This window comes from Neofelis nebulosa, chromosome 7 (genome assembly GCF_028018385.1).
Source record: "Neofelis nebulosa isolate mNeoNeb1 chromosome 7, mNeoNeb1.pri, whole genome shotgun sequence".
Classification (NCBI taxonomy): Eukaryota; Metazoa; Chordata; class Mammalia; order Carnivora; family Felidae; genus Neofelis; species Neofelis nebulosa.
Window position 1 is genome coordinate 12308682 of NC_080788.1, and position 25124 is coordinate 12333805.

Consider the following 25124-nt stretch of genomic DNA (forward strand, 5'->3'; position numbering starts at 1 on the left):
GAAGTCCTCAAGCACTTCAGTGTCTATAGATGCTTTTTATCAGTCTTTTCTTTCCTCCTTTGATGACTCTTCATGGAGCATCAAAAGAAGCTTTAAAAACAGATGAGGAAAGTTAAATAGGAGAAGTATGGAAAGTACAATGTCGCAGATAAACCAGGTGAAGAGCATTTCAGGAATTACTTGTCAGCCAGACTATATGGGGTTTTAGCCTAAAGATGGGTTTAAAATTTATTTTGAGAGAGACAGAGAGCGAAACTTGTACGAGAGGGGCAGAGAGAGAGAGAGGCAGAGAGGATGGAAAGCCGGCTCTACACTGTCAGTGTGGAGCCCAGCTCGGAGCTCAATTCCACGAACAGTGAGATCATGTCCTGACCCGAAATCAAGAGTTGGACACTGAACTGATTGAGCCACCCAGGTGCCCCTGAAGATGATTTTAAAAATAGGAACTCTTCAGGGCGCCTGGGTGGCTCAGTTGGTTAGGTATCTGACTTCGGCTCAGGTAATGAGCTAACGGTTCACGGGTTCGTGTCCCACATCGGGCTCTGTGCTGACAGCTCAGAGCCTGGAGCCTGCTTCAGATTCTGTGTCTCCCTCTCTGTTTGCCCTTCCCTTGCTTGTTCTCTGTCTCTGTCTCTCAAAAATAAATAAACGTTAACAAAAATTGAAAATAAAGGAACTCTTTGTGATTAAGGGCAAATTGAAATATGGGTTGGTGTGTGATGATTGGAATGTCTTGTTAATCTCCAGTCCCTGATCAGGAGCAGTGGGAAGCTGATTCTATTAGATAAACTGTTGACAAGACTTCGAGAAAGGGGGAATAGAGTCCTTATCTTCTCCCAGATGGTCCGAATGTTGGACATCCTGGCTGAGTACCTGACTATCAAGCACTATCCTTTCCAGGTAAGGACGCTCAGAAATTGGAGTCCCTGCCTGCCTCTCTCTGGCTTATGTGCTTTGCTTGTTAAATTATCCTAAAGTTAGGAAACAAGTTTCCTAGCTGGAAACAAATTGAAATTAAGGTTCCAGGAGGGTCTTTATGTTTATTTCCATACCTTTAAGCTACCCTGTAATGAAAATGGTCATGTGAGATCATTCTGTTTTGGGGGCGGGCCGGGGGGGCAGTAAAGAGGTGAGTAATAGAGGAAAAGCAGGCAAGAGAAATGTGTCAGATGGTTTCTTATGGCCCCATGTCTGGGGTAATAGTAGAGAGGAAGGAGTGTGGACCTAATTACAGAAGTCCAGTTCCTAGGAAGAAAGAGAGAGGTGATAGTTCTGTGTATTCATCCCAGAGGAAGCTGACCCTGGCTGTGAGGCTGGGACTCAGAGGATCAGCGCACGTGAAAAGTTTGCTGGGCCCTGAAGCAGGTGGCCCCTCTCTTCTCTGTGGGATTGTTACCGTGGAGTTTTGTTTTCACTCAGTTATCTCCTACAATGTAAGGAGAAAAACCAGATAAGAGGGAGAGGAGTTTCCTCAGCACAGTATTTTTTTGGGTATTAGACTGTGTGAAACTTCTCTCCGATTCATTTATGGACGTGTGTGCTGTTTGTCTTGACTTTTGGCATAACCTTTAAGTGCTTTGATGTTTAAGATTGTCTGGGAAATATTCTTTCTTTGACTTTGAGTGGATGGACTCTCCAACCAACCTATGTAATTAGACTGGTATTGAAGAAACTTGGAGTTAGTGATTGTTTCTTAAGAAGGCCAAGCTTTAAACTCACTAGCAGATTGTCTTTCAAAATGCCCTGAAAGGTGTTGTCATATCCATAATATCTTGTGTGGTCTTTCAGCAGCTGTCTTAGAATATGGTTTAATACTGTGGTTATTATTTAAGAAATCAGCACGCTGCATAAAGACAGTTATCTCTCAGTGTGTCTGACGAGCTTTCAGGTCAAGCTCATCATTTGATATCAAGTAGAACAAAAATTCATTTCTATTCTCCGAAGGGAATGTTAGACTGCAGTCCACTTGGGTCTGGCATGTCTGCTGTTTTCTGTTGATGGGAATTTTAAAGGAGAGCATTTAGGTTCTCTGATTTCAAATATAGGCTCTGAACCTGCCATTTAAACATATATTTGGGCTAAGGCTTTGAACAGAGTCGGTAAGTAAGAAAGGAGAAAGAGGGTTGCCAGGTGTGATCTGACGTGTGTTTCTGTGGCTCTGGGTCTGGTCAGCAGAGCTCTGAGCTGGGGAGGTGTAGGTCCTTCCATGGACTATGTCCCTGGCCACTCGCCCATCACTGGCCAGCTGACATCATCTCTTGGGTCAGTTTTGCCTTCTGTGAAATGAGATACTTTGTTCATCTCAAGTGGTGATTGTGAGGGGAACACATGTGAATATGATTTTAAAGAGTAAGAAATGCTTTATGTGTACAGATGACAGGTGACAGTTCTCAAGTATTTTTTTGACATACGGTTTTCTATGGTGACATTAGGATCTAGAACTGACACATACTCTAATAAAAGAACTAGGTAATGCCAGAGGCTCTCTTGAATATGCGTTTTGGCTGCTTAAACATTTTGCTGTGATTTCAGAGTGTAATTTTTGGAAAAGCTGGGATATATGATCAACTTAATTTTAACACTTTTAATGTTATGGCAGAATGTTTCCAGACAAAATTTTTTGGTTTGTGTAGCCCTTAATAACTGTGCACCTTGTAGTCGCATTAGCTAAGAAGGACCATTTTCTGTATGAGCTAGTTATTAGGTGACCAGTGGTACAGTGTCCTGATCTCTTTAGTACCTGTAGATGTAGAAGCAAACACAGCTTCTGAGCACAGCTTGAGTATTGCCATCTGTCTCCTTATAGGCCCCGGCAGCCATTCTGATCCTTGGATCAACCTAGATAGCCCTTTGAATCCAGAAGTTTCTGACCTTGAGTCTGTAACTGGAGAGCTTGGGCAAGTAGGATGTGCTGCTTAAGCACAGTCCCCTGACAGCATGTTGCCAGTGCATTCCGGTTATTTTTACTAAGTGGGTGTTGTTGGAATGATAAAGGTTGCAAGTCTGGTGTTTTGTTCAGAGTGTAGCTGATCTTTCTACCTTATGATTTTCTTGTGGTTTATTTTTACAGCGTCTGGATGGTTCCATCAAGGGAGAAATCCGAAAACAGGCCCTGGACCACTTCAATGCAGATGGGTCTGAGGTATACCATGCATGGCTTTATTATCTGGGCAGCTTGGGTTCTGTGTCCAGGGGAAAGCCTTTCTGGCTTAATATATTTCATTTTAGAAACAGTTCGCTATAAATTTCTCCTGCTTTGAGAATGGAATGAGAAATCACTAATATAAAGGATGCCTCGTAATTTTGTTTATTATTCCAGAAAATATGCATGCTTGTTTATCTCCCCTGGTCCGGATTACTGACAGAGTAGTTCTAATATCAACTGAGTGTTCTGTAGTCACTTCCAGATAGCAAATTTTGGGGCCTGGGAAAGCAGCAAGGCAAGGGTTGGGGACGGCTGGCCTGGAGGATTAATTTTACATGTGCGTTACATCAGAAGGTTCTGATATGTACTTTTTTGGTGACTGAGGCTTAAAAAATACATTTGCCAGGTCTCATATTTGTTGGATTGCTGGTACGAGATGCCTTAAATTATGTTGTCCGCCTTAGATTTGCATTCTTAAGTATTTTGGCTTTAAGGCACATATAGAAGGGGTGCTTAGGAAAAGTTAGAAACCATAGTAATATTGTGGTTTGTGCATATCAAACTGTTAGATGCTGTGGGATTTGAGAGAAGCTGGGGAGAAGAGGTTTAGTGGAGAAAACACTGTAGCCCCGTGTGCGCGTGAAGGCATCAGCAGAGACAGCCAGAAGTAGAACTAGAGCTTCAGAGAGAACATGAGCGCTTCTGAAGCCTGGGCCACTACTTTGTATAGGTAGAACGGACTGAACATTCTGCCTTCTTTTGATTTTTCTCAAGTCAGGTTTCTTAAATTGAAGTGTCATGCATATAAAAAAGTACACACATTTTGGGGCGCCTCGATTGTTAAGCGTCTGACTCGAGCTCGGGTCCCGACCTCATGGTTCTTGAGTTCGAACCTGCATTGGGCTCCATGCTATCAGTGCACTCTCGCTCTCTCAAAAATAAAAGTATGCACATTTTTTTTTAATTTTTTTTTTTTTTTTTTAACATTTATTTGTTTTTGAGACAGAGACAGAGCATGAACGGGGGAGGGTCAGAGAGAGAGGGAGACACAGAATCCGAAACAGGCTCCAGGCTCTGAGCCGTCAGCCCAGAGCCCGACGCGGGGCCTGAACTCACGGACCGCGAGATCGTGACCTGAGTCGAAGTCGGACGCTTAACCGACCGAGCCACCCAGGCGCCCCAAAAGTACGCACATTTTAAGTATAGAGTTTGATGAATGTTTACAAAGTGAAAACTCCCATATAACTATCACCAAGAACAAAAAATGAAACATAACGTTTAAAGTTATAAAAAGTTCTCTTACGTCTTTTTTTTTTTTTCCATTTAAATTTTAGTTAACAACGTTCTGCTTTCTAAAGGGCTAAATGCTAAATTCTTAGTGTTTATGTCTGTTTCTCCAAAATGGTATGTCTTCTGCCTCTAGAACTGCACATCGTAGTCCTAGTTAGACAAAAAGTATTTTGGCTTCATTAGCCTAAAATGTTAGTGGATTAAATGCAGTAATCCACACATAGCAATCACTAGGCTCCTTGCCTGACACATAACTAGTACTCAGTAAATGCTAGCTATTTTTATTATTTACTATTTATTGAAATTGGTTTTGCGTTCCCTACTCTTAGTTTACAAAATAATACGAGGGGTGCCTGTGTGGCTCAGTTGGTTAAGCATCTGACTCTTGATTTCGGCTCAGGTCATGATCTCATTATTCATGAGATGGAAACTGCATCGGGCTGTGTACTTATAACGCGGTGCCTGCTTGGGATTCTCTCTCCCTCTCTCTCTGCCCCTCCCCTGCTTGCACATTCTCAAAATAAATAAATAAACATTAAAAATATTTTGAATGTTTCATATTATCCTCTCTCAGAGAAAAGCTAAAGTTGCCGCCTTTTTTTTTTTTTTTTTTTTTTAAATCTCAATTCTTCACCCCGTGGCTGTATATAAGATACAGGTTTTCTACCATTTTTTGTTTTTTTGTTTTTGCACATCTGAGCCTTTTTATTAAGAAAAATACTTTAACATCGGGGGGAAATATGCGATGCACATTTAGAAATTTAGGAGATAGTGAAGAGTATGAAGAAGAAAAATTGTACAAAACCCCCATTCCTGAGACAACTGGCTGCTCACATCATTGGGGTGTGTTTCCATTCATAATGGATGTAACTGTTTATTTATCTGTATGTTTACCTAATTGGATCCTTTTGCATATAGTTGTCACTTTTCATTTAAAATTCTGTGAGCATTTTCCCATGTCATTAAAGATTAAAAACATTAACTTCTAGTATTTTCTCATGCTCGTGCCTTTATTTAACCTAATGATTAAACCTGATCACATACTTTGTTGTCTTTGGATGTGTAGTCAAGAGTGTATGAGCATTTAAAAAAGGTTTTTGGTATACTTTGCTACATTTCCCAAAACTGTTTATATTCATACTCCTTGTGCATGAGTATTTCCATTTTTATGTCACCCTTAGCAGCATTGAATTTCATTGAGTTTCTCTCTTCAGTTTGATAGGAGACACAAATAACATCTTATAATTCATATTATCTTTGATAGAGAAAATTGTTTCTATGATTAATTCAGACCCCGTGTTTTATTTGGTGTAGGTATCTCATTCTGAAGTGTCCACTGTTTACCTGTAGGCTTCTGTAAATTAGAGTGTGGCGTGTCGCTTGGTATTTGTACCAAGCATCATGAAGTGTGTGCCTCAGCACAGCTGTTGATCAGTCTTTACTGGAATCGTTTAAAGTTCTTCTGAGACCGCTATCTCTATTTTTAAAATTTTTATGGCCAAATGCTGGTGAGGGTGACTTAATTAGACTGTGGAGAGCTTTTCATTGTGTCTTTGTATATTAAAGACACTCATTTATCAAAATGTAACTCAGAACTACCAATTTTTGAGTGTCACTTGTGTGCCAAAAAGGTGTCAGCCTTTGACATACATGATCAAATGCCCTAAAAATAGAAATCTGTTTGGCTTTCTTTTCTTCTGACTCACATAATTTATTCTCTGCCTCCTGCCCCATATTTTCTGAGCGCTCAGGTGCAGGCAGGTATACGTGGCTACTTATTCTCTATTATTGGTGTGAAAACGAGTATGTCAGAGCCTGGGTCTTTTCCTGCACGTGACTCTTCAGCCACACACTTTTTTGTGCTCCGCACATTTTTTTTCAGCTCGGTTTTTTTTGTGCGTGTGCTGTGCTGATCAGGGATCCTGTGCTTCTTGCTGGTCCCAGTGCATGTGATCTGTTGGTGCAGTGTCGCTGTGTTCCTCACCCACTTAACCGACTACCTTATGAGGCATAGTTCACCTTTACCCAGAAAATGAGTGTCTAGGCAACTTGCTGGAATGATCCCCTTGATAATGAAGTTTCTCTGGATTTTGTTAACTGCTTGTAACACTAGTTTTAGCCGGGAGAAAACACTAATTCTTTGGTTCTGGTTGCCTTATTAGAATCGACTTTACTCCTTAGTGTACTGCACTGACTCTTTCAGCTTAATGAAACGAAAATTCACTCTACCATCAAGTCCCTGACATTCTTGTAGCCTCCATAAAGTTTGTCCATCATATCTCACTTTTCTTCACACCTGCAGGGGTTTCCAGGTGTAAGGGCTTATTGGACTGTGAAACTGTTTCTGAGAAGGCCACTGCATAAAGTAGTATATTGCATTGTGTACAGGACTTCTGTTTCCTGCTCTCGACAAGGGCTGGTGGCCTGGGAATCAATCTGGCTTCGGCAGACACGGTCGTCATCTTTGACTCTGACTGGAACCCCCAGAACGACTTGCAGGCACAAGCCCGAGCCCACAGAATTGGTCAGAAGAAGCAGGTCAGTGGAGAGAGACATCTGGATGTGGTTTGGGGGAGGCGGAAGAGTGGGGGGGGGGGGTGTTATTTAGCCCTTCCAGCATGTTTGTAAAATGCTTTTTTTCCTGGTTTGCTTTCATTTCCTTAAGTGTAGATGCCTGCTTGTTAATTAGTACAGAGAAGGCGTCTAAGGTGTTTTGGGGCTAAGATGAACTTCTTAGGAAACTGTTCTCTTTTGGTGTTTGAGAAGTACATCACCAATGGCTTTCAGGTTTACCCCAGGAAAGAGATTTGATGAATAGATTTAGAACTGAAATTTTTCTCTATTTTAATGTGGGTAAGTTGTTAAATAATCTAACATTGTTTAAAATGGCCTATTTTTATTATACATGACTGTGTTCGCTCTGAGCTATGTTGGAAAAATACATGCTTGCTTTTTTTGTTTTTTTTTGTTTTTTTTTGTTTTTTGCTTTGAGATTCCATGTGAATCTCAAAATCTGCTCTAGTATCGGGTAACGCCTAAGTTTCATATTCGGCCAGAGGTTCAGTTTTGGTGAAGCTTTTCATCAGTGAAACTGATTATTCTTAGCAAGATTTTTATCATTAGAATAGGCTATAATAATAGTTCTTTAGAGGCAGTTTTATTTAAGATTGTAACTGGTTACGGTAAAAATATTGCATCTACTCAAGCCACCTGTTTGGATGGATGGCTTATAGTCATTTCTGGTAGGAGAGAGTAAGTCTTTTTTTATTTCTCTTCTTGGTTTTAGACAGAGGTAACTTTTGTGTGTGTGTGTGTGTGTGTGTGTGTGTGTGTGTGTGTGTGTGAGATCTGGTATAAACATAACCTTTCTCTTTGTACAGGTAAATATTTACCGGTTGGTTACAAAGGGGACTGTGGAGGAGGAGATCATTGAACGGGCCAAAAAGAAGATGGTATTGGACCATCTGGTGATTCAGCGCATGGATACCACTGGCCGGACAGTTCTAGAAAACAACTCAGGAAGGTCCAAGTAAGTGCCAGAAAGACAGAGGAGGTGGTCAGAGCCAAACTGATTTTACATCAACAGTTGATAGAATTCATCCTTCTAATAGGATTCTCTACAACTGGTATTATTCATTAATTACCTAGAAAAGGCCAATCCAAGACCACAAGATGTCATTTTCATTTTTTTAATTTCTTTTTTTGCCTCTCAACCCTCTGCTCATGTGCTCTCCCTCTTTCTTGCCCCTCTGCTTGCCTTTTGGTTTTGTCTCCACATATGACATTTGACGCAGCAGCAGTGGCAGCCACATGCCCCTCCATCATACTTTCATCTCAGCGCGAAGTCGCCTTAAACATTTCAGTAGTGAGAATCTGCCAGATGGGGTTGGCCGCTGTTTACTATTGGTGAAAAATGTTTGTGTGGAGATTGTTACTTTTCCTACTAAAAACAGAAAGGTCTAGAAGGAAGATAGTCAAGTTTCAGTTGGTTTTATTTAGGAGCACAGTTATTTCTCTGATTGAGTTTACGTTTTGACCAAATTGCTGAGTGTCTTCTGAGGCCTCCCTGCAGCCTCTGTCACAAGTAGAAGTCAAATGAGCCCTTCCCTAAAAAGAATATTTTCAGGTCGTTTTCCATTCAAGAGGAACCTAAATGGACAAAGCTTGGTTCTTTTATTTTGGACCAAATATGAGAGGTTGAAAATTCTTGGTAAACGATAACTTTCTGAGTCAAAGGACAAAGAGAAAAAAGAATTCTCTTCTTTCATGTTGCTAATTATGTTTCTTAACCCTGTAATGGATGAGCCGTCAGGAAAATAATTCATTTCTTAGTCTGCTGCTAGGTTAGCTTTACCAACACAGACTTATCCTGGGGATTAAAAAAAAATGAAATCTTTGAGAGATCATTTTTCTTGGGGCAGAATTTACCAGTAATTTGACTCCTTTTTGAAGGGTAGCTATTTTATAGTAGAATTCCATAGAGGTTATTTGACATTCCTGAGAGATTACAACTACATTTTACTTCTACAGCTCAAATCCTTTTAATAAAGAAGAGCTGACAGCTATTTTGAAATTTGGAGCAGAGGATCTCTTCAAAGAACTTGAAGGGGAGGAGTCAGAGCCTCAGGTAATTAACAATGAGGAAAAAACGTTTTTGACAAGCATCCATGGGAGTCTAAATTTTTCTGGAAGCAGATTTTGAGTCTGAGAGGTGTTTATAAAGAATAGTAATTACTTGAAGGGTATGGTTTCTTTTTTATTTTTAATAGAGCTCAAAGCTCTTACTAAATAGAATAGGAAAGAATGAGAAAAGCATTTGAGGATTCTGTCTTTGCTCTTTTTCATTCCAATTTTATTTCCTGTAATTTCCTAAGTTCACCTTGTCATTTGTATAAATAATCGTTTGAGACATTAGAGGTAAAGGAATAAGCTTGAGTACTGTAAAGGTAAATGAAGTATCAGAAAGGAGATTTGGTTTATTTGCACCAAACATCTGCAGTTCATGGTGATAACTGTTGCCCATTTACCATATTGTATTGTTGGTGTCCCTTTAGGAAATGGACATAGATGAAATTTTACGCTTGGCTGAAACTAGAGAGAATGAAGTGTCAACAAGTGCGACAGATGAGCTTCTGTCACAGTTTAAGGTATGAAAATTATTGTGGGAGGAAATCCTCAGCATTGATTTATTAACTACTACTAATTATCTGTGAGTACTTCCTGTGTGCAAGGTGCTCTACATTTAATTTACCTCAGTTGACTCTTACCTTTCTTCTCCCGAGTTCCAGGTGTGTGTATAGATAGTTATTGTGAGTGTAGACTACAGATAGTCTTCTGTGTGGAGGTAGTCGCTTACGTGGTGTGTCCTGCCCAGTCAGAGTCAGTGGATAGAGAAAAGTTGGTGAAGGGGCTCAGAATATGTGTCAATGAGATATGTGGAGAAGCAGATAGTGTGGAGCTCTGGAAAGTGTGGAAGGGGTTGTGGAGAGACATTAATAGAATCAGATGACAAAAGAGGTCAAAGGTATGAAACAGAAGGTGACAGAAAGCTCTTGATGACTTGGTGGCTTTTTTTTTTTCTTAAGAGCAATATGGAGTGGTGTCTGATACAACAAAATTAAATGAGGTCAGATCTAAGTGCAGAAGCTGGGCACCAGATGAATAGGAAGGAGGTGGCAGCATTGAGTATAGACTTAATTTAAAAGCTTATAAAGAGTGTAGTGAAGGTGATTTATGAGGATAGAAGAGTCAAGGAAGGCAAGGGTTTTGAAAGATGTTATGTCTTTAGGTTGAGGAAAGAGCTTGAGAATAGGGAGATATTGGAGGTTCTAAGGAAAGAAGGAAAATTTGATAACACATTGCCTTAGAAGAGAGTAGAAGGGATATAATCAAAAACGTGGTGGTGGAGTTGGCCTTCAAAAGAAAAAGGAAGGTACGCTTCAGGGTCTAGGAGGGGAGAGAAGATGTGGGATTCCTTCCTTGGTGACTCTAATTACCAGTAAGTGAATAAAGTAGAAATGATTTGAGACAGCCATAGGTGGGGCCAAGAGTTACGGGAGGAACTGAAGGGAGGAGTGAGCTGAATTTAGAAGATAGGACTTCAAGTTGGAGCCAGTCAGCAGGGTCATATGACTTCCTCCAGTGGTACTTGAGGCCAGAGGGATTGGTTCATTTGGTGGTCCCAAGGTGGGAGATTGGCTTGCGATACTGAGGATTGTCCACGTGGCAAAAGTTTCCTGAATTCGAGTGAGAACATGGTTGAAAGGATTGGCTATGGGCTGCTTCCATACAGGTTAGAGAAGCAGGGGACATCTGAAGGTTCCAGTGATGGTTAAATGCAGTACAACCTTTAGGATTGTGAGAGAGATGGGTGAAGTGTTGGGAAGGGAGCACTAGTATGTGACGAGGTCCAAGTTTGGCCACAGGTAGAAGTTGTCTCAGAGGAAGAACACAGAAGGAATTGAATAAACCAAAGGATCAGAGTAAGTGTGTTTGAGGCTCAAGGTGAATTATTACTGTTTATACTGGACTCCCACTTCTATGAATACTACTCTCTTTTAAAAAGTAATCTTCATGATGATGATTTGGTCAAAATATTATGTGATTATTTAGGTATAACAATTTCTGCATATTAACAGGTTAATCGGAAGTGGTCAGCATATTACTGGTGACCCTTGCCTTTCTAAAGCCTTTTTGGCTGTTACATTTCAGTACCTGATCAAGTGATTTGATTAACAGTAAGAGTCTGTCTACCCTAGAGGGGCTTTTTTATTTCTGGAGTGTTTGAACTGAATTGACTTTGTTTTTCCCACAAATCCTTTTTTATCCTAATTTAATATGTTGGAAAAGATAGTAAGCTTTTTTTGAGATAACTTAAGATGACTATTTTCTTAAGTAATAGTAATTGATATTTGGATACTTCAAGCCCTTTTACAACCCTAGGATGAAATAGATATTATTTTCTTCGTTTTATAGATAAGACATCTTAGGCACAGAGGGGCTAAGTAGATTTCCTAAGGTGACACATATTAGAGTTATGATTACATCCTAGGCAGGGGGTCTGGCCTGTAGCGTGTGGCCTTTAACCACTTCGTGCTTTAACCACTTCACTTCCTGTCTGCATGAACCACTGACATATATATTTATATCATTTATGTTATTTTTATCTAGCTGTTTTAAAAGTCAGATCTAAAATAATTACAGACAGTACTTAATTTAAGAGATTGGTCAAATGATTTTATAAAACAAAAATGTTAAATTTTCAGTCTAAGAAATTATACCTCTTGTTTTTGCCTTGGAATTATAAAAATCTTATCCTGAAGACCACAGTATCTTGTGGTGGAAGTTAGAATTAATTGTGGCCAAAAGTCATAAACTTCTGGCTTCACTGTCAGTTCTAAGTGACTTTGAGGAATGGAACCTCCAAAAGCTCTTTTGTACTTAATTTTAGCCTTAAAGACTAGATGGGAGGGTGTAAAAAGGATGTGAAGCCTGTGTCTGGGGCTTGCCCACCACTGCTCAGAGGCTGACCAGAGCTGTAGGATGTGTCTGTGTGTAGCCACAGTCTGAGTCTTTGAAATGCGTACACTTAGATGATTTTTGTTCTGGTGTACGTATATACATATACATAATACGTATACATACGCGTATATGTATGTGTACATATGTACAAATCGATGCCAGATAATAAATATTTGATATGTCACAAATGGAACATTCTTCCAGGTTTGTTTGAATTTTTTGTGTTTTGTATTCTCGTTTTCATTTCTAAGAGTAACGTGCACTTTTGAGTGTATGAAATCATTGCATACCTTTAGTTTCTATACTTCGGATAAAAATGAGTAAGGCAGCTGGTTGGGTATTGATTGCTTCTGCTTTGAGTTATGCATTATTTCCAATGAGCATGACTTAGTAGCAATTTATAATTTAGAATTGTAATTTCATAATGGATTGGTATTTAAGTAACTCTCTAAATTTTCCAGTTAGTATCATATTTAAGTGTGTGTGACTTAACAACAAATCTTTGCATAAAACTTCTAAGACAGTTTATATCTTTATATCTGTTTCCCTATTTCTCAGTAATATTTCTGATGAGGGTTTGGCAGGATGATTTAGGGAGAATAAGGGAGAGATTAGCAGATAATTGATTATCTGATTATATAATGTCACAGGAGTTCTGATATTACAGTGTCTTATTTGGATTAAAAATGCTGGCTGAGTTGGAGGTTTAGCAGAAGGTGTTTGGGAAATAGGGAAATGTCAGTCAGGCAATGAGTTAGTTGTCCATTTGTTTGAAGGTTGCCAACTTTGCAACAATGGAAGATGAAGAAGAGCTAGAAGAGCGGCCTCACAAGGACTGGGATGAGATCATTCCAGAGGAGCAAAGAAAAAAAGTAGAGGAGGAAGAGCGTCAGAAGGAGCTAGAAGAAATTTATATGTTGCCTCGAATTCGGAGTTCCACTAAAAAGGTGATCAAGTGAGATCAAGATAGGAAAGTGCTTCTTACTCTGCAAAGTACTAATTATTAAATTACTATGGAAGTATTGATTATTCAAGAAAGAGGCTTTACATTGTTGCCTTGACATGGGAGGAATATTTTAGAGTAAAATTCTCAGAGAAGGAGCACTCTGCATTGCTCATGAGTGCACCGGTTTGACATTTGATCTTTATAAATTGGTTCTTTGTGAGATGGATGGATGGGATTGGGGTTTGGCAGAAATGTGCATTTTCCTGTTGAGATTAGAACCAGTAATCCTAGCAACTTGGTTCTATTTGACCGTGCCTTTGACTTTTAGAGCCACCCTCCTTTTGCCTTTAAGTGTTTGTTCATGGCACTTGGTATAAATACTTTGTAAGAGATTATATGACCGCAAACAGAGAACACATACTTCACAGCTTATAAAGCACCATTACAAGCTCCATCTAATTTAATTGTTACAACAACATTGATATAGGTAGAACAAGTTTTATTACCCAGTTTGTTGGACATAACAGATTTGGCCAAGGTCATAGCAAATGAATATTAGTAATAGTAGCTACCGTTGATTGAGCACTAATTGTGTGGCATAGTCATGTTATTGTGCCTATTGACTCATTTAAATCTTCATGAAAACCCAAATAAGAGGTACTGTTCTCCCCACTTTACAAATGGAAAACGTAAGCACAAAGGGGGTAAAGTAACTTACCCAAGGAAGTAAACATGAACCTACAATTCAGATAGTTTTATTCCACTTCACTTGGCATTACGTTTCAGTATATCTCTGGAAATGTGAATATCCCAAGCAGGTCTACCTTCATGATGTGAAATCTGCCTCCTTATTTTCTTAAAGGAAAATGGACGTGTCCGATAGGATGAAAAGTTCCGGGCACTAAAGAATTAAGATGGGCTGGCTTTGGTCCTTTGGCCTCTTGTGCTTGGCACTAGCTACAGTGTGACTTTGCCCTTTCAGGCTCAGACAAATGACAGTGACTCTGACACTGAGTCCAAGAGGCAAGCCCAGAGATCCTCTGCCTCTGAGAGTGAGACCGATGACTCCGATGATGACAAGAAGCCAAAGCGCAGGGGGCGCCCCCGAAGCGTGCGGAAGGACCTTGTCGAGGGATTTACCGATGCAGAGATCCGAAGGTTGGTGGAGGCTCTGCTGTCTCTCACTCGAGTGTGTTTGGAGGGTGTGCTGTGAGCCGTGGGCTGCTGGGATTCCTGGCACTTAAGATAGGGAGGGCAGAGGCTGACAATCTGCAAGGAAGGCAGGAGACGGAATCCTTCCCTGAGTCTCCAAAATGGTTCTTCCCTCTCCAGGGTTTTCCTCGCCTGAGCACTCTCTTGTTGGTTGCTCAGCTCTTTTTGTTTTCTTCTGTTCTCTGGTTACTCTGAGCATTTTCACAAAGGAAGTCCAGCCAAGAGAAAAGACATAATTGGAGGTAAACTTGGGCTGAGACTTTCTTTTTTTTTCTTTATTTAAGAATAGGAATACAGGGACGCCTGGGTGGCTCAGTTGGTTAAGCACCCGCCTCTTGGTTTCAGTTCAGGTCATGATCTCATGGGTTGTAGGATTGAGCCCCTGTGTCGGGCTCTGTGCTGACAACACGGAGCCTGTTTGGGATTCTCTGTCTCTCACTCTCTGCCTCTCCTCAGTTTGAATTCTCTCTCTCAGAAAAAAAAAAAAAAAGATTAGAATGCACACATGCCCAAGTGTCTGTGTATATAAAAGAAATAGTATGAATGTAAAAAATTAAAACAGTATGGATAATGCTACTTTCATACCCTTGGTCTTCCCAGCTCACTTCCCATCAAGCAGATACCCATTTGGTTGTGGTTTGGTTTATTAGTAGTATACCCAACATACTGGTTCTGCATCCTTTTCTCACTTGTAACTGATGCTCGATGTCTGTGTCCATACTTAGTGCACATTTGTTGGTATGTAATTCGTACACATCTGCCCTCCAAAAATGCTTGTAAGCATTTTTTCCCCCACTTTGCATGATGTTTTTTATTTTAGGCTGAAGAAAATAGTATGAAGATACTTCATATCAATTAGTCCTTCCAAGTTAATATAAACTGTGAGGTCTTTATTTTCCCCTGAATTGTTATAACTATCCTTTCCTTCTTTTTTTTATTATGGAACAGTGTAAATATATGCAAACATTGACAGAATAGAGTATATGTCCTCTCATACTTACGATGTTATCATCGTAACCATTTTGAATTTGTAGGTAGTCTTATATGTATACCTTACATCCTCTTGCCTCCCTACCCTCAGTATTATTTTGAAAAGAATGTGGGGGCGCCTGGGTGGCTCAGTCGGTTAAGCGTCCAACTTCGGCTCAGGTCATGATCTCGTGGTTCGTGAGTTTGAGCCCCACATGGGGCTGTCTGCTGTCAGCACAGAGCTTGCTTCAGATCCTCTGTCTCCCCCTCTTTCTGTCCCTCCCCTGCTCGTGTGCTCGCTCTCTCTTTCAAAAATAATAAATAAAATTTTTTAAAAAAGAACATATTCTGTGATAGTTGGACACAACGTTCTACAGATGTTTGTTATGCCTGTTTGTTTCCATGTTGTCTGAGTCTTCCATTTCTTTACTGATCTGCATGAATTGGCCCTTTTATCATAAGATGTTCTCTTTTTTTTTTGTCTCTCGTAATGATTTTTGTCCTAAAGTTCATTTTAACATATCTGATACTGGGGGCGACTGGGTGGCTCAGTTGGTTAAGTGTCTGACTCTGGTTTTGGCTCAGGTCATGATCTCGCAGTTTTGTGGGTTTGAGCACCGAGTCAGGCTCTGCACTGGCCGCGTGGAGCTTGCTTAGGATTCTCTCCCTCTCCCGCACTCTTTGCCCCTCCTCAACTTGCACTGTCTCTGTCTCTGTCGAATAAATAAATTAAAAAAAAAAATCTGTACCAGTGTTGCCACTTCAGCTCCTTTTGGATATTGTATGCACACTATCTTTTTCTCTTTTTTACTTCAGTATACTGTCTTTGAACCTAGGTTGTGTCTCTTACAGACAGTATGTAGTTCTATCATATTTTAAAAATCTATTCTTTCAAGTTTTTCATTTTGGAGTCTTTAATCATATTTGCATTTCATGTAATTACTGAGAAGTTAGAATTTATGTCTGCATTTTGCCATTTGTTTTCTTTATGTCTTATGTTTTTTTTTTAATTTTTTTAATTTTATTCCTAGGGCTACAAACTTTTGTGTTATGTAGGTGCTTTTTAGTATATCATTTTAATTCCCTTGTTTCTTTGTGTTTCTCATAATTTTCCCATATAGTTTCGTTTACTGTGTTTTCAGTTATTTTCCTAGTGGTTTTCTTGGAGATTATAATTAGTACCTTAACTTGAAACAGTTTTGTTTGGAGTATCATCAACTTAATTCCAGTGCTGTCTTAAAGTTTTACTCCAATATAGCTTTAATCCTCAACCCTCTTCTGTGCTATTATTGTCAAGCAAGTTATATTTTTACATGTTATAAACCCATCAACACAGTTTTATAATTACTGCTTTATGCAGTTGTTTTAAAAAATCAGCTGACAGAGCGGGAGGCTGTGCACCTGGGTGGCTCAGTTGGATAAGTGTCCAACTCTTGATTTTGGCTCGGGTCATGATCTCATGGTTCATGAGATTGAGCCTCGTGTCAGCTTCTGCACATCTCCCACTCATGCTTGCTGTCTCTCTTAAAATAAATAAAACTTAAGAATGAATGAATGAGGGCCTCTGGATGGCTCAGTCGGTTAAACGTCTGATTTTAGTGATGTGGCAGATTACGGTGAGGACTATGATGTATCATGACATCCTGCTTTTTAGCTGTTGGGAGGGAAGCAGATGACACATGAGCCAGCATAGAACATAGTTAAGGGTAGAGATTTGTGGATCGATTGGATTTTTGTTTGCAGATAAGGTCGCACAGGAGGAGTCAGTAGAGCTTCCAAAATAGTTTTACCTAAGAACTTTTAAATCATGTATTTACTTTGCCTTGTTCCCAGAAGTATTTGAGGCAGTCTTAAAAATCTTACAGTTGTGTTATTGACCAGAAAAGAATAAAAAATATTACCATGTGGAATGGATAGTAACAGTATTGGACTGAATAGAGAGGTTAACCATATTGGAGTCTTATCCCAAGAGTTGTGGTGGTTGAATCATTTACTCCATATTGAACTCCACAAACTTGTACCTTCTAAAAAGGGTATTTTTAGAGTTAGGTCTCTGTTCTCTATAATGACCCTTTTCAGTTTCTTGCTCAGTCACTGAGAGTAAAATTGATCTTTACTTTGACTACATCTTTAGCACTCATTATTTTCAGTTGACAAGTTTCAGAGTCATTCAGCACTCTTTTAGTTAGTGGCAGTTGCAAGGATTGGGCTCAGTCTGTTTTGACAGTGTGTATGACGTGTTTCATCACAGGATGTGTTGTATTTGCATCAGCAGAGCTAAGAGCCTCTTTTTTAATGTGTTTTATTGATCCTGTTCTCAGGTTCATCAAGGCATATAAGAAGTTTGGTCTCCCTCTTGAACGGTAAGCTCCTTATCCACCTGTTTTTCGTTTTTATTATGTAGCAGGGTTTTTTTTAGGGCGGGGGAGGCACTACTTTCCATTTAGTACTAACGCTAAGAACATTTATTTTCCTGGAAACATTTTTTAACAAATATTAGCGTGTTGTGTGATTGTACACGGCCTTTTGGGGAGGGACGACAGAGATGACCATCTGAAGAGAGATTTTGCTGGAGTGGAAGATGTAGCAAGTACATTCAAAACTGTAATGCAAAGAAATAATTTCCAGAAGCGATGCTCACATAATTCCATTTGAAAGAATATATGTAGTAACTATTTGCATCCTAGTTCTTATTCAGTAATGTAAATATGTGATTTTGTAGTCTTCTTCTTCTTAATAGGGTGTCATGAGGATTAAATGCAAATAGCTTGAGACCTTTCCAGTTGTAACTTACTAAAGGTTGACTGTCATTACAATTTCATTATTTTACGTGCATTCTGAAAATGAACTCAGAAGTTGGATTTCAGCAAGACTCTTTCAACCTAGTTTAGTACTTTGTCCAGAATTAGCAATATATCCTATAAATAATAGTACTGATTTGAAGGGAATACCAGATTCCTTTCTCTTATTCCTGATAAACTTCTGGAGTAGTAGAACATTACAAGCCTGTGTGTTTTTTGTCCTGTTTGGAGAGGAAGCAGTGACGTGTAGCAGTAGCAACAGTGAAACCAAGAAAGTCAGGTGCACCTTCCCAGGATTGTTGCTGATCCTCCAGGTCAGAATGCTGGTCTTTGAGCCTGGTACCATAAAAATCATCAGGGTCTGGGAAAGTGTGTCTAGCTCCTTTGGGCAGACTGATTTTTAGACGTTAACATATTTGCATGCTTCATGTGAGATCAGTGAAACATACTGTAGCAGTAACTGTACTTTGCTTCTAGGAATATTGTAATGAATGAGAGTAGGGCTGGAGAAAGGATTGTGAGCTTGTCCAAAGCAGCAGAGTAGTGCAGTTTTTGGCACTTGACCTGCTACCATTGTCAGACAGCCCATCTAGTTAGTAAAGGAAGCCGACTCCTTTCCCCTGTGTTTTTTGAAATTACTTTGTTTTGTGAACTACTCCAAGGCACAGTTCTTAATGATGGAATGCGTACATTAGCCCTGCGTCACTGTTGGAGGGCTCTTGGTGGAGCCTTGACACAACCAGTGAGGAAAGGAGAGAAAGATGTCTTTGCAGGAGCAAGCATATAGGGGACCAGGTGGTAGCTCATGTGACATTAGAACAGTGGCCACAGGGCCTTGATGTTGTCCCCATATCTGTCCTTCCTCAGGCTGGAGTGCATAGCCCGAGATGCAGAACTGGTAGATAAGTCCGTAGCGGATCTGAAACGCCTGGGTGAGCTGATTCACAACAGCTGTGTATCAGCAATGCAGGAGTATGAAGAACAGCTGAAAGAAAATGCCAGCGAGGGTAAGTCAGCAAGTCCCTGCCCATGGTTCTCCTGGACCTGGCACTTGGGAATGGGAATTGTGCTAAGGGGCTGGTTTTTGAAGAACAGACTTCTATCCCATGCATCCCTAATCCTTTGAGGTGTGTATTCTGACCTTCCTTTCTGTGAGCTCAGTGTTGTGAGATCCCAGAGCTCAACTCACAAACGAAGTTGATTTGCAGAAGGTGGAGGTAATGAACAGCGTGAGTGCTTTCTTCTGATGTTGCTCCAGAAACCTTAGATTTGTGTTAACGCTCTAAAACCCTGAGTGGGCAGAGCTGACTGTATACATCTGTATTTCAGCTACAAATGAGGACCTTGTTGACAACGATCATCTCTAATTATCTGGGATATACAAACATGAGTTGTGTTGTGGCAGACTTAAAGGGATTAGAGAATTGGAATAAATAAAATAGGAGATGAATATTGTAAACATTTCTGTTACAGCGAGATTTTCGTGGCACTAGAATTTGTTACAGTTATGCGTGACAAGTTATACCCTCTCAATGGTCTCATTTGCTGAGAGTAACGGTGCCAGCCTCAGAGGTTAGAACGATTATCACTGCGTAATCCCATACCTGAAAAGGGCCTATTAGCATGTTGTCTGGCTTGCAGTGTTAGCTAAGATCAGTGAAGAGGTATTTGTGCTTTAGATTTTTTTAAGGGCATTATCGAAAGTAGTAGAATTTTAAAATATCTTCAGTTAGATGGGCGCCTGGGTGGCTCAGTCAGTTAAGTGTCCAGTTTCGGCTCAAGTCATGATCTGATGGTTTGTGAGTTTGAGCCCCCTGTCAGGCTCTGTGCTGACAGCTCAGAGCCTGGAGCCTGCTTCAGATTCTGTGTCTCCCTCTCTCTGTGCCCCACCTCCACATGTGTGCATGTGTTCTCTCTCTCTCTCTCTCTCTCTCTCTCTCTCTCAAAAATAAATATTAAAAAAATTAAAATATCTTCAGTAGAGTCAAAAATTTCTTTAATGTCTTTTCCTTTTTTGTGAAAGAAACTTAAGTGGTTTGGACAGTGATCCCAGTTCGTGTTTTTATAGCACTCAGAATACACCCAAGAATAAACTTTAAGTTTACAGTGTTTTCTTTTTTCATTGTAATTGTTGTGAATAAATTTTACATTCACAGGGTTCAAAATTTAAAAACGGGTACCCTGTTTCTTGTATCTTTCTAGAAATAAGAAAATACATATTACAAAAAATGAAAAGATGATATTTTTCCCCTTATTCCCACAAAAATGCAGCACATGTTCTGTACCTTGCTATTCCTATCTCCCAGTATATTTTGGTGAGATTTCCTTGTAACAGTTCCCTGCCTCCCACATCCCTCTTTTTTGATTCATGTTCTCATTCTGGATCCGGTTAATTGCTTCCTCCTGCCATTGGGTAACTTGTTCCCCCTATCTGTATTTGCCATGAACTCTGGGTTCAGGATGACATTTCTCATTCAGATGTAAAATTGTCGATAACTCTTTCCTTAAGCGGGAAATTTTTGTTCCTAAAAAAGCTAACATAATTACGTATTTGTCTTATCCTACATTGGACACATTTCTGAATATCAATACCAGTCTTACTCCTCAAAGTTGATTTCTTTGCTTTTTTTCATCCCACTGGCTCTGGGCGGTCAAAATACTGTGTTTTAAAATTATTTGAAGTTCTTCTTTTCTCTCTGCTGTTAGCTCACCCACTTAATAGCGCAACCCCTTTAAGTTTCATTTATTTTCAACTTTCAGGCGTTGCTTTTCTCATGTTGACTTAACTCTCATTTACATGGTCCAAAGCTCCAAAACTCTGAAACAAGTTTCATTTAGAGAATCTTACTTTCATCCCAGCCCCCAGTCCTGCTTTCTTCTTCCCCCATAGGTCGGTGTTTCTCATAATACTTTAGGGTTTATCTTTTTACTGTTTCTCTGTAAGAATTTCAGTGTGTGTGTGTGTTTCCCCTGTTGTGTTCCTCGTATTTTCACGTGCGGAGATCACTCCTTCCTTTTGCAATTGCAGTGCTCCGCCATGTAGTAAATGTTAGTTCGGACTTCATTGTTCCCGAGCAACAAATATTTGGGTTGTTTTTAGTCTTTGGCCATTTTAAAGAAAGCCACAGTGAATTTGTAGTCTAATGGATATGCTGTTTCGTATCTCTGCCAGCATATCTTTTGGATTGGTTTCTGGAAGGGGTTTGCTGGGTCCTGGGGAAGTATGACTTGGTTGGAATTTGCTAAATTCTCCTCCAACCGTCTGTTACCATTTATACTGCCACCAGCAATGGATATTGGTGGTGTTTACAGGCCTCACAAACAGGATATTGTCAAATGGTTGGGTTTTTGCCAAGATGATAGGTGAGAAATGGTGTCTTGTTTTTCTTTTAATGAGTAAGGTTTTTCTAAGAGCCATTTGTGAACCACCCATTTTCAACTTTGTTTTCTTTTGAGCTGTTGGTCTTAATTTTTAGGATCTCTTTTTCTGATGGAAGTTCCTGGTTTTCCCCTATAGTTTGTAATGTGTCTTTTTACTTTGCTTATGGCATTTTAAGAAAACTTAAATTTTTTATATAATCAAATGTATCAGTCTTTTTACCTTATTGTGTTTAGGTTTTGAGTCCGTTAAAAACATTTCCTCTACTCCCAGGATAAAAAGGAATTCACTGTGACTTTTTCTCCTCTTGTATGATTTCATTTACTTTTATATCTCTGACCCACTTGGACTTACCCAATTTTATTTATTTTTTGTATGGTTACTGTATATCTCAATACAATTAAAAATGATTCATCTTTTTCCCACTGCCTGATTTTTATTCTTTTTAAGACTTGCATAATCTGTTACTGATATACCATATGTTAAGGGACATTCAGCTATATAATCTTTTGCTTTACAGTGTTGTGGTAGATAATTGTGTATGCTTTCCATTTTGCACCATTCTCTCCCACCAAGCATTGAATGAGGGTGTTGGTCTCACCAACATAATTTTCTCAAATTTTTGAATTTTTCAACATGATAGGTCAGAAATGGCGGGGCACCTGGGTGGCTCAGTCGGTTGAGCGGCCGACTTCGCCTCAGGTCAAGATCTCGCGGTCCGAGAGTTCGAGCCCCGCGTCGGGCTCTGAGCTGTCAGCTCAGAGCCTGGAGCCTGCTTCTGATTCTGTGTCTTCCTCTCTCTCTGACCCTCCCCCGTTCATGCTCTGTCTCTCTCTGTCTTAAAAATAAAAAATAAATGTTAAAAAAAAAAAATTAAGAAAAAAAAGAAATGGTATGCATATATATTTAATTTGCATTTTTCTTCTTGTGAGTGAGGTTGAGTATTTTTCAAATGTTTAGGAATCATTTGTATTTGCTTCTCTGTGAGTTGTCTCTGTCCTTTGCCCGTATTTCTGTTGTAATCCTTTTATTTTAAGGTGGGGAAACTGATACTCAGGTTAATAACTAGAAGTGAGAATGAGAAAAGGGAAGGGAGGAAGGGGTACTATGTGCAGATTTGGGAATAAATCCAGATTTCTGAGTTTTAGAGAAGTGCCTTTCCCACTTCCTCACATTCTGTTCCAACTCTCTTCTGTATTGGGAATAGCATTTGCAAGTGAATTCTAGTGGGTTACAGAAGAGTATCTAAATAATGGTTTATAATCATAGCATCATTTCATCAACTTGAATGTTAACAAAAAAGAAATCTTTTTTTCAGGCTCTGAGCCATTTTTTTCTTTCATAGACAAGTGTCATCATCTTGTGCTGGACTATGACTAGATTTGACTGGGTTTCATCTTTAATTCTAAGATTATTTTAATCTGGCACTAGGGCTAAAGAAGTCTTTCCATGACACCTTATGTTCATCATTTCAGTTGGTATTAACTTGATCTACTTTTTTCATGGAGAAGATCATCTTTGTAACACTGGAGTTTCCTTGAGGCTCCTAGGTGGCTCAGTCGGTTAAGTGTCCTACTCTTGATGTGGGCTCAGGTCATGGTCTCTCAGTTTGTGAGCTTGGGATTCTTCCTCTCCTTCTCTTTCTGCCCCTCCCCTGCTTGCACTCTCTTTGTCTGTCTGTCTGTCTGTCTCTCTCTCAAAATAAATAAATAAACATAAAAAAAATTTCAAGTTTTCTTGAATTGTTAAGAGGATAGTTAGAAAACGAAAGAAATCAGTATTACTATTCATCCTTCCAAATCTTCTTTTTTACTTTTAATTTTATAACCAAAGTATAAAACAAACAGGAAAGTTAAAAGAGAATTATAAATACCAGTGGATTAAAAAAAAATCCTAAATCTTAAAAATCTGAATTATTTGGAGGCTACTTTATAAACATTAATTGAGAAACTTTTGATTTTAGATTATATCTTTGAACTATAACAATAAACCACAGATCGATTTCTAGTGAATAAGAGTTGGAACTCCAGCAAATTCTCACTTAACTGATGTCAAATTGGTATTCTTCAGGGAAAGGACCAGGGAAAAAGAGAGGCCCAACAATCAAAATATCTGGGGTTCAGGTTAATGTGAAATCCATTATACAACATGAGGAAGAGTTTGAGATGCTGCATAAATCTATCCCCGTGGACCCTGAAGAAAAAAAAAAGTGAGTCTATCCTGTGCACACTCATGAGTGGTTGTGTTGTAAGAAAGTGGATTTGGGGTTAAGTCATGGATTGTCAGGTCATGCTTTCACTGTCTTTTGTAAAATGCATCAGGATACTTTGTGTCCCAAATTTGAAAGGGCCCCCCTCTCATGTCCTCCTGTTTTTGAAATCCCTCTAGATACTGCTTAACCTGTCGAGTGAAAGCTGCACATTTCGATGTCGAGTGGGGGGTAGAGGATGATTCACGTTTACTCCTGGGAATTTATGAGCATGGCTATGGAAACTGGGAGTTAATTAAAACGGATCCAGAGCTTAAGTTAACTGACAAAGTAAGTAAATCTGTGATGCTGGAGATTTCCAGATTTGTTGAATAATACATATTTTTTGATAACTTATTTTTAACTATTTTCTGGGGGGTGGGGGATCAAATTCGAAATTAGTACAGTAGTAAATTCCTGGGATTTCTTTGTTTTGGGGAATATTACCATCTTTGGTGGACTGGGGCACTGTTACATAGATGAAGATAATAGCCAGGTGAGATTTTGGGGAAATCACAGGAGAAATCTTAAAATTCTAATTCTTCTTGAAGGTACATCAAATGTCATTGCAACAAATACCAGGGTAAGATTATTAGTAATACAAGGATTCTTCGGCCTTAATTGTTGGCCGCTTGTTTAAAACTGTATTTGAAGCAGTCGTATTTCCATTCTGCACACAGAGTGAGCCACACCTTGGTGTTTTTTGTAATGGGATTAAACCTTGGCTGTACGTCTCCCACAAAATCGAGCCTCCCACCCTACCCGTTGCAGTCAGGCTACCAGACAGTGAGGCCGTGCTCAGAGCTGTAAGCAGGGAAAGCTGACTGGCTCAAACTTTAGTAGGACGCGCTCCACGTTGTGCTCCTGGCAGGGCTTTTCCTGGCACGTCAAACAATGCTCATCCCACGTGTGGTGTTCTGAGAGGGTGACAGCACCCTGCCATAAGCACTGAGACCAAATCCAGTCTGGCCCGAGAGGTCCCACCATGGTAGCAGGGACGGACCACGTCCTGGCATAGCTCAGTGCTCTCCGGCAATGCTCTAAGAAGCATTTTCAATCTAAAACGAAGCTTTAACCTAGCTCCAGGGATTCCCTGCTCCTGGAAGGAGGAAATCCACGACGGCTGGGATGCTCTAGCAGATGAAGCCAACAAGCCCCTCCTACCTGAGTTGTTCTACCCTGTTAACAGCACAGGTAGGAGCCAGTGGGAGAGCTGGATTTCTCCATCCCATTTTGTAAAACGAGAACGGCTCATGAGGGATTTTCAGTGACCGGGAGCCATGGACGTGAGATAGGATCTGAGGTTTTATCTGTATTTCGGGTGGTTGGGGAGGGAAAGGACTGCTCAGTTCTTTGTTGTTTCTGTGTATCTGGATCCACTAACCGGGACATGGGTGGTGGCGGGTGCTTCTCTTCCTTTCCTGTTGAAGATTCTGCCCGTGGAGACGGATAAAAAGCCGCAGGGGAAGCAGCTACAGACCCGGGCGGACTACTTGCTGAAGCTGCTCAGGAAGAGTCTGGAGAAGAAGGGGGCTGTGACAGGCGGGGAAGAGGTGAGTGGGGCAGCCGACCGGGCATCCTTCAGCGGGCCGAGGCTCCAACCCTGCAGAATT

At 40.0% G+C, this 25124-nt stretch overlaps 1 protein-coding gene across 5 annotated transcripts in view; it reads left to right on the forward strand.

Moving 5' to 3' along the window:
- The window catches only part of CHD2 (chromodomain helicase DNA binding protein 2), a 124145-nt gene that overhangs the window by 69888 nt on the left and 29133 nt on the right, over nucleotides 1–25124 (forward strand). For all 5 annotated transcript variants that reach the window (XR_009263852.1, XM_058736694.1, XM_058736693.1 and 2 more), the window contains 13 exons: nucleotides 748–900; nucleotides 3071–3142; nucleotides 6824–6973; nucleotides 7816–7964; nucleotides 8966–9062; nucleotides 9490–9582; nucleotides 12733–12903; nucleotides 13885–14060; nucleotides 17405–17446; nucleotides 18752–18891; nucleotides 23334–23472; nucleotides 23652–23802; nucleotides 24942–25064. Coding sequence is in view for 4 of the 5 variants with exons in the window: in XM_058736694.1 (XP_058592677.1) it covers nucleotides 748–900; nucleotides 3071–3142; nucleotides 6824–6973; nucleotides 7816–7964; nucleotides 8966–9062; nucleotides 9490–9582; nucleotides 12733–12903; nucleotides 13885–14060; nucleotides 17405–17446; nucleotides 18752–18891; nucleotides 23334–23472; nucleotides 23652–23802; nucleotides 24942–25064 (1656 nt within the window). In the remaining variant the exon portion in view is untranslated. The remainder of the gene's footprint in view (nucleotides 1–747; nucleotides 901–3070; nucleotides 3143–6823; nucleotides 6974–7815; nucleotides 7965–8965; nucleotides 9063–9489; nucleotides 9583–12732; nucleotides 12904–13884; nucleotides 14061–17404; nucleotides 17447–18751; nucleotides 18892–23333; nucleotides 23473–23651; nucleotides 23803–24941; nucleotides 25065–25124) is intronic.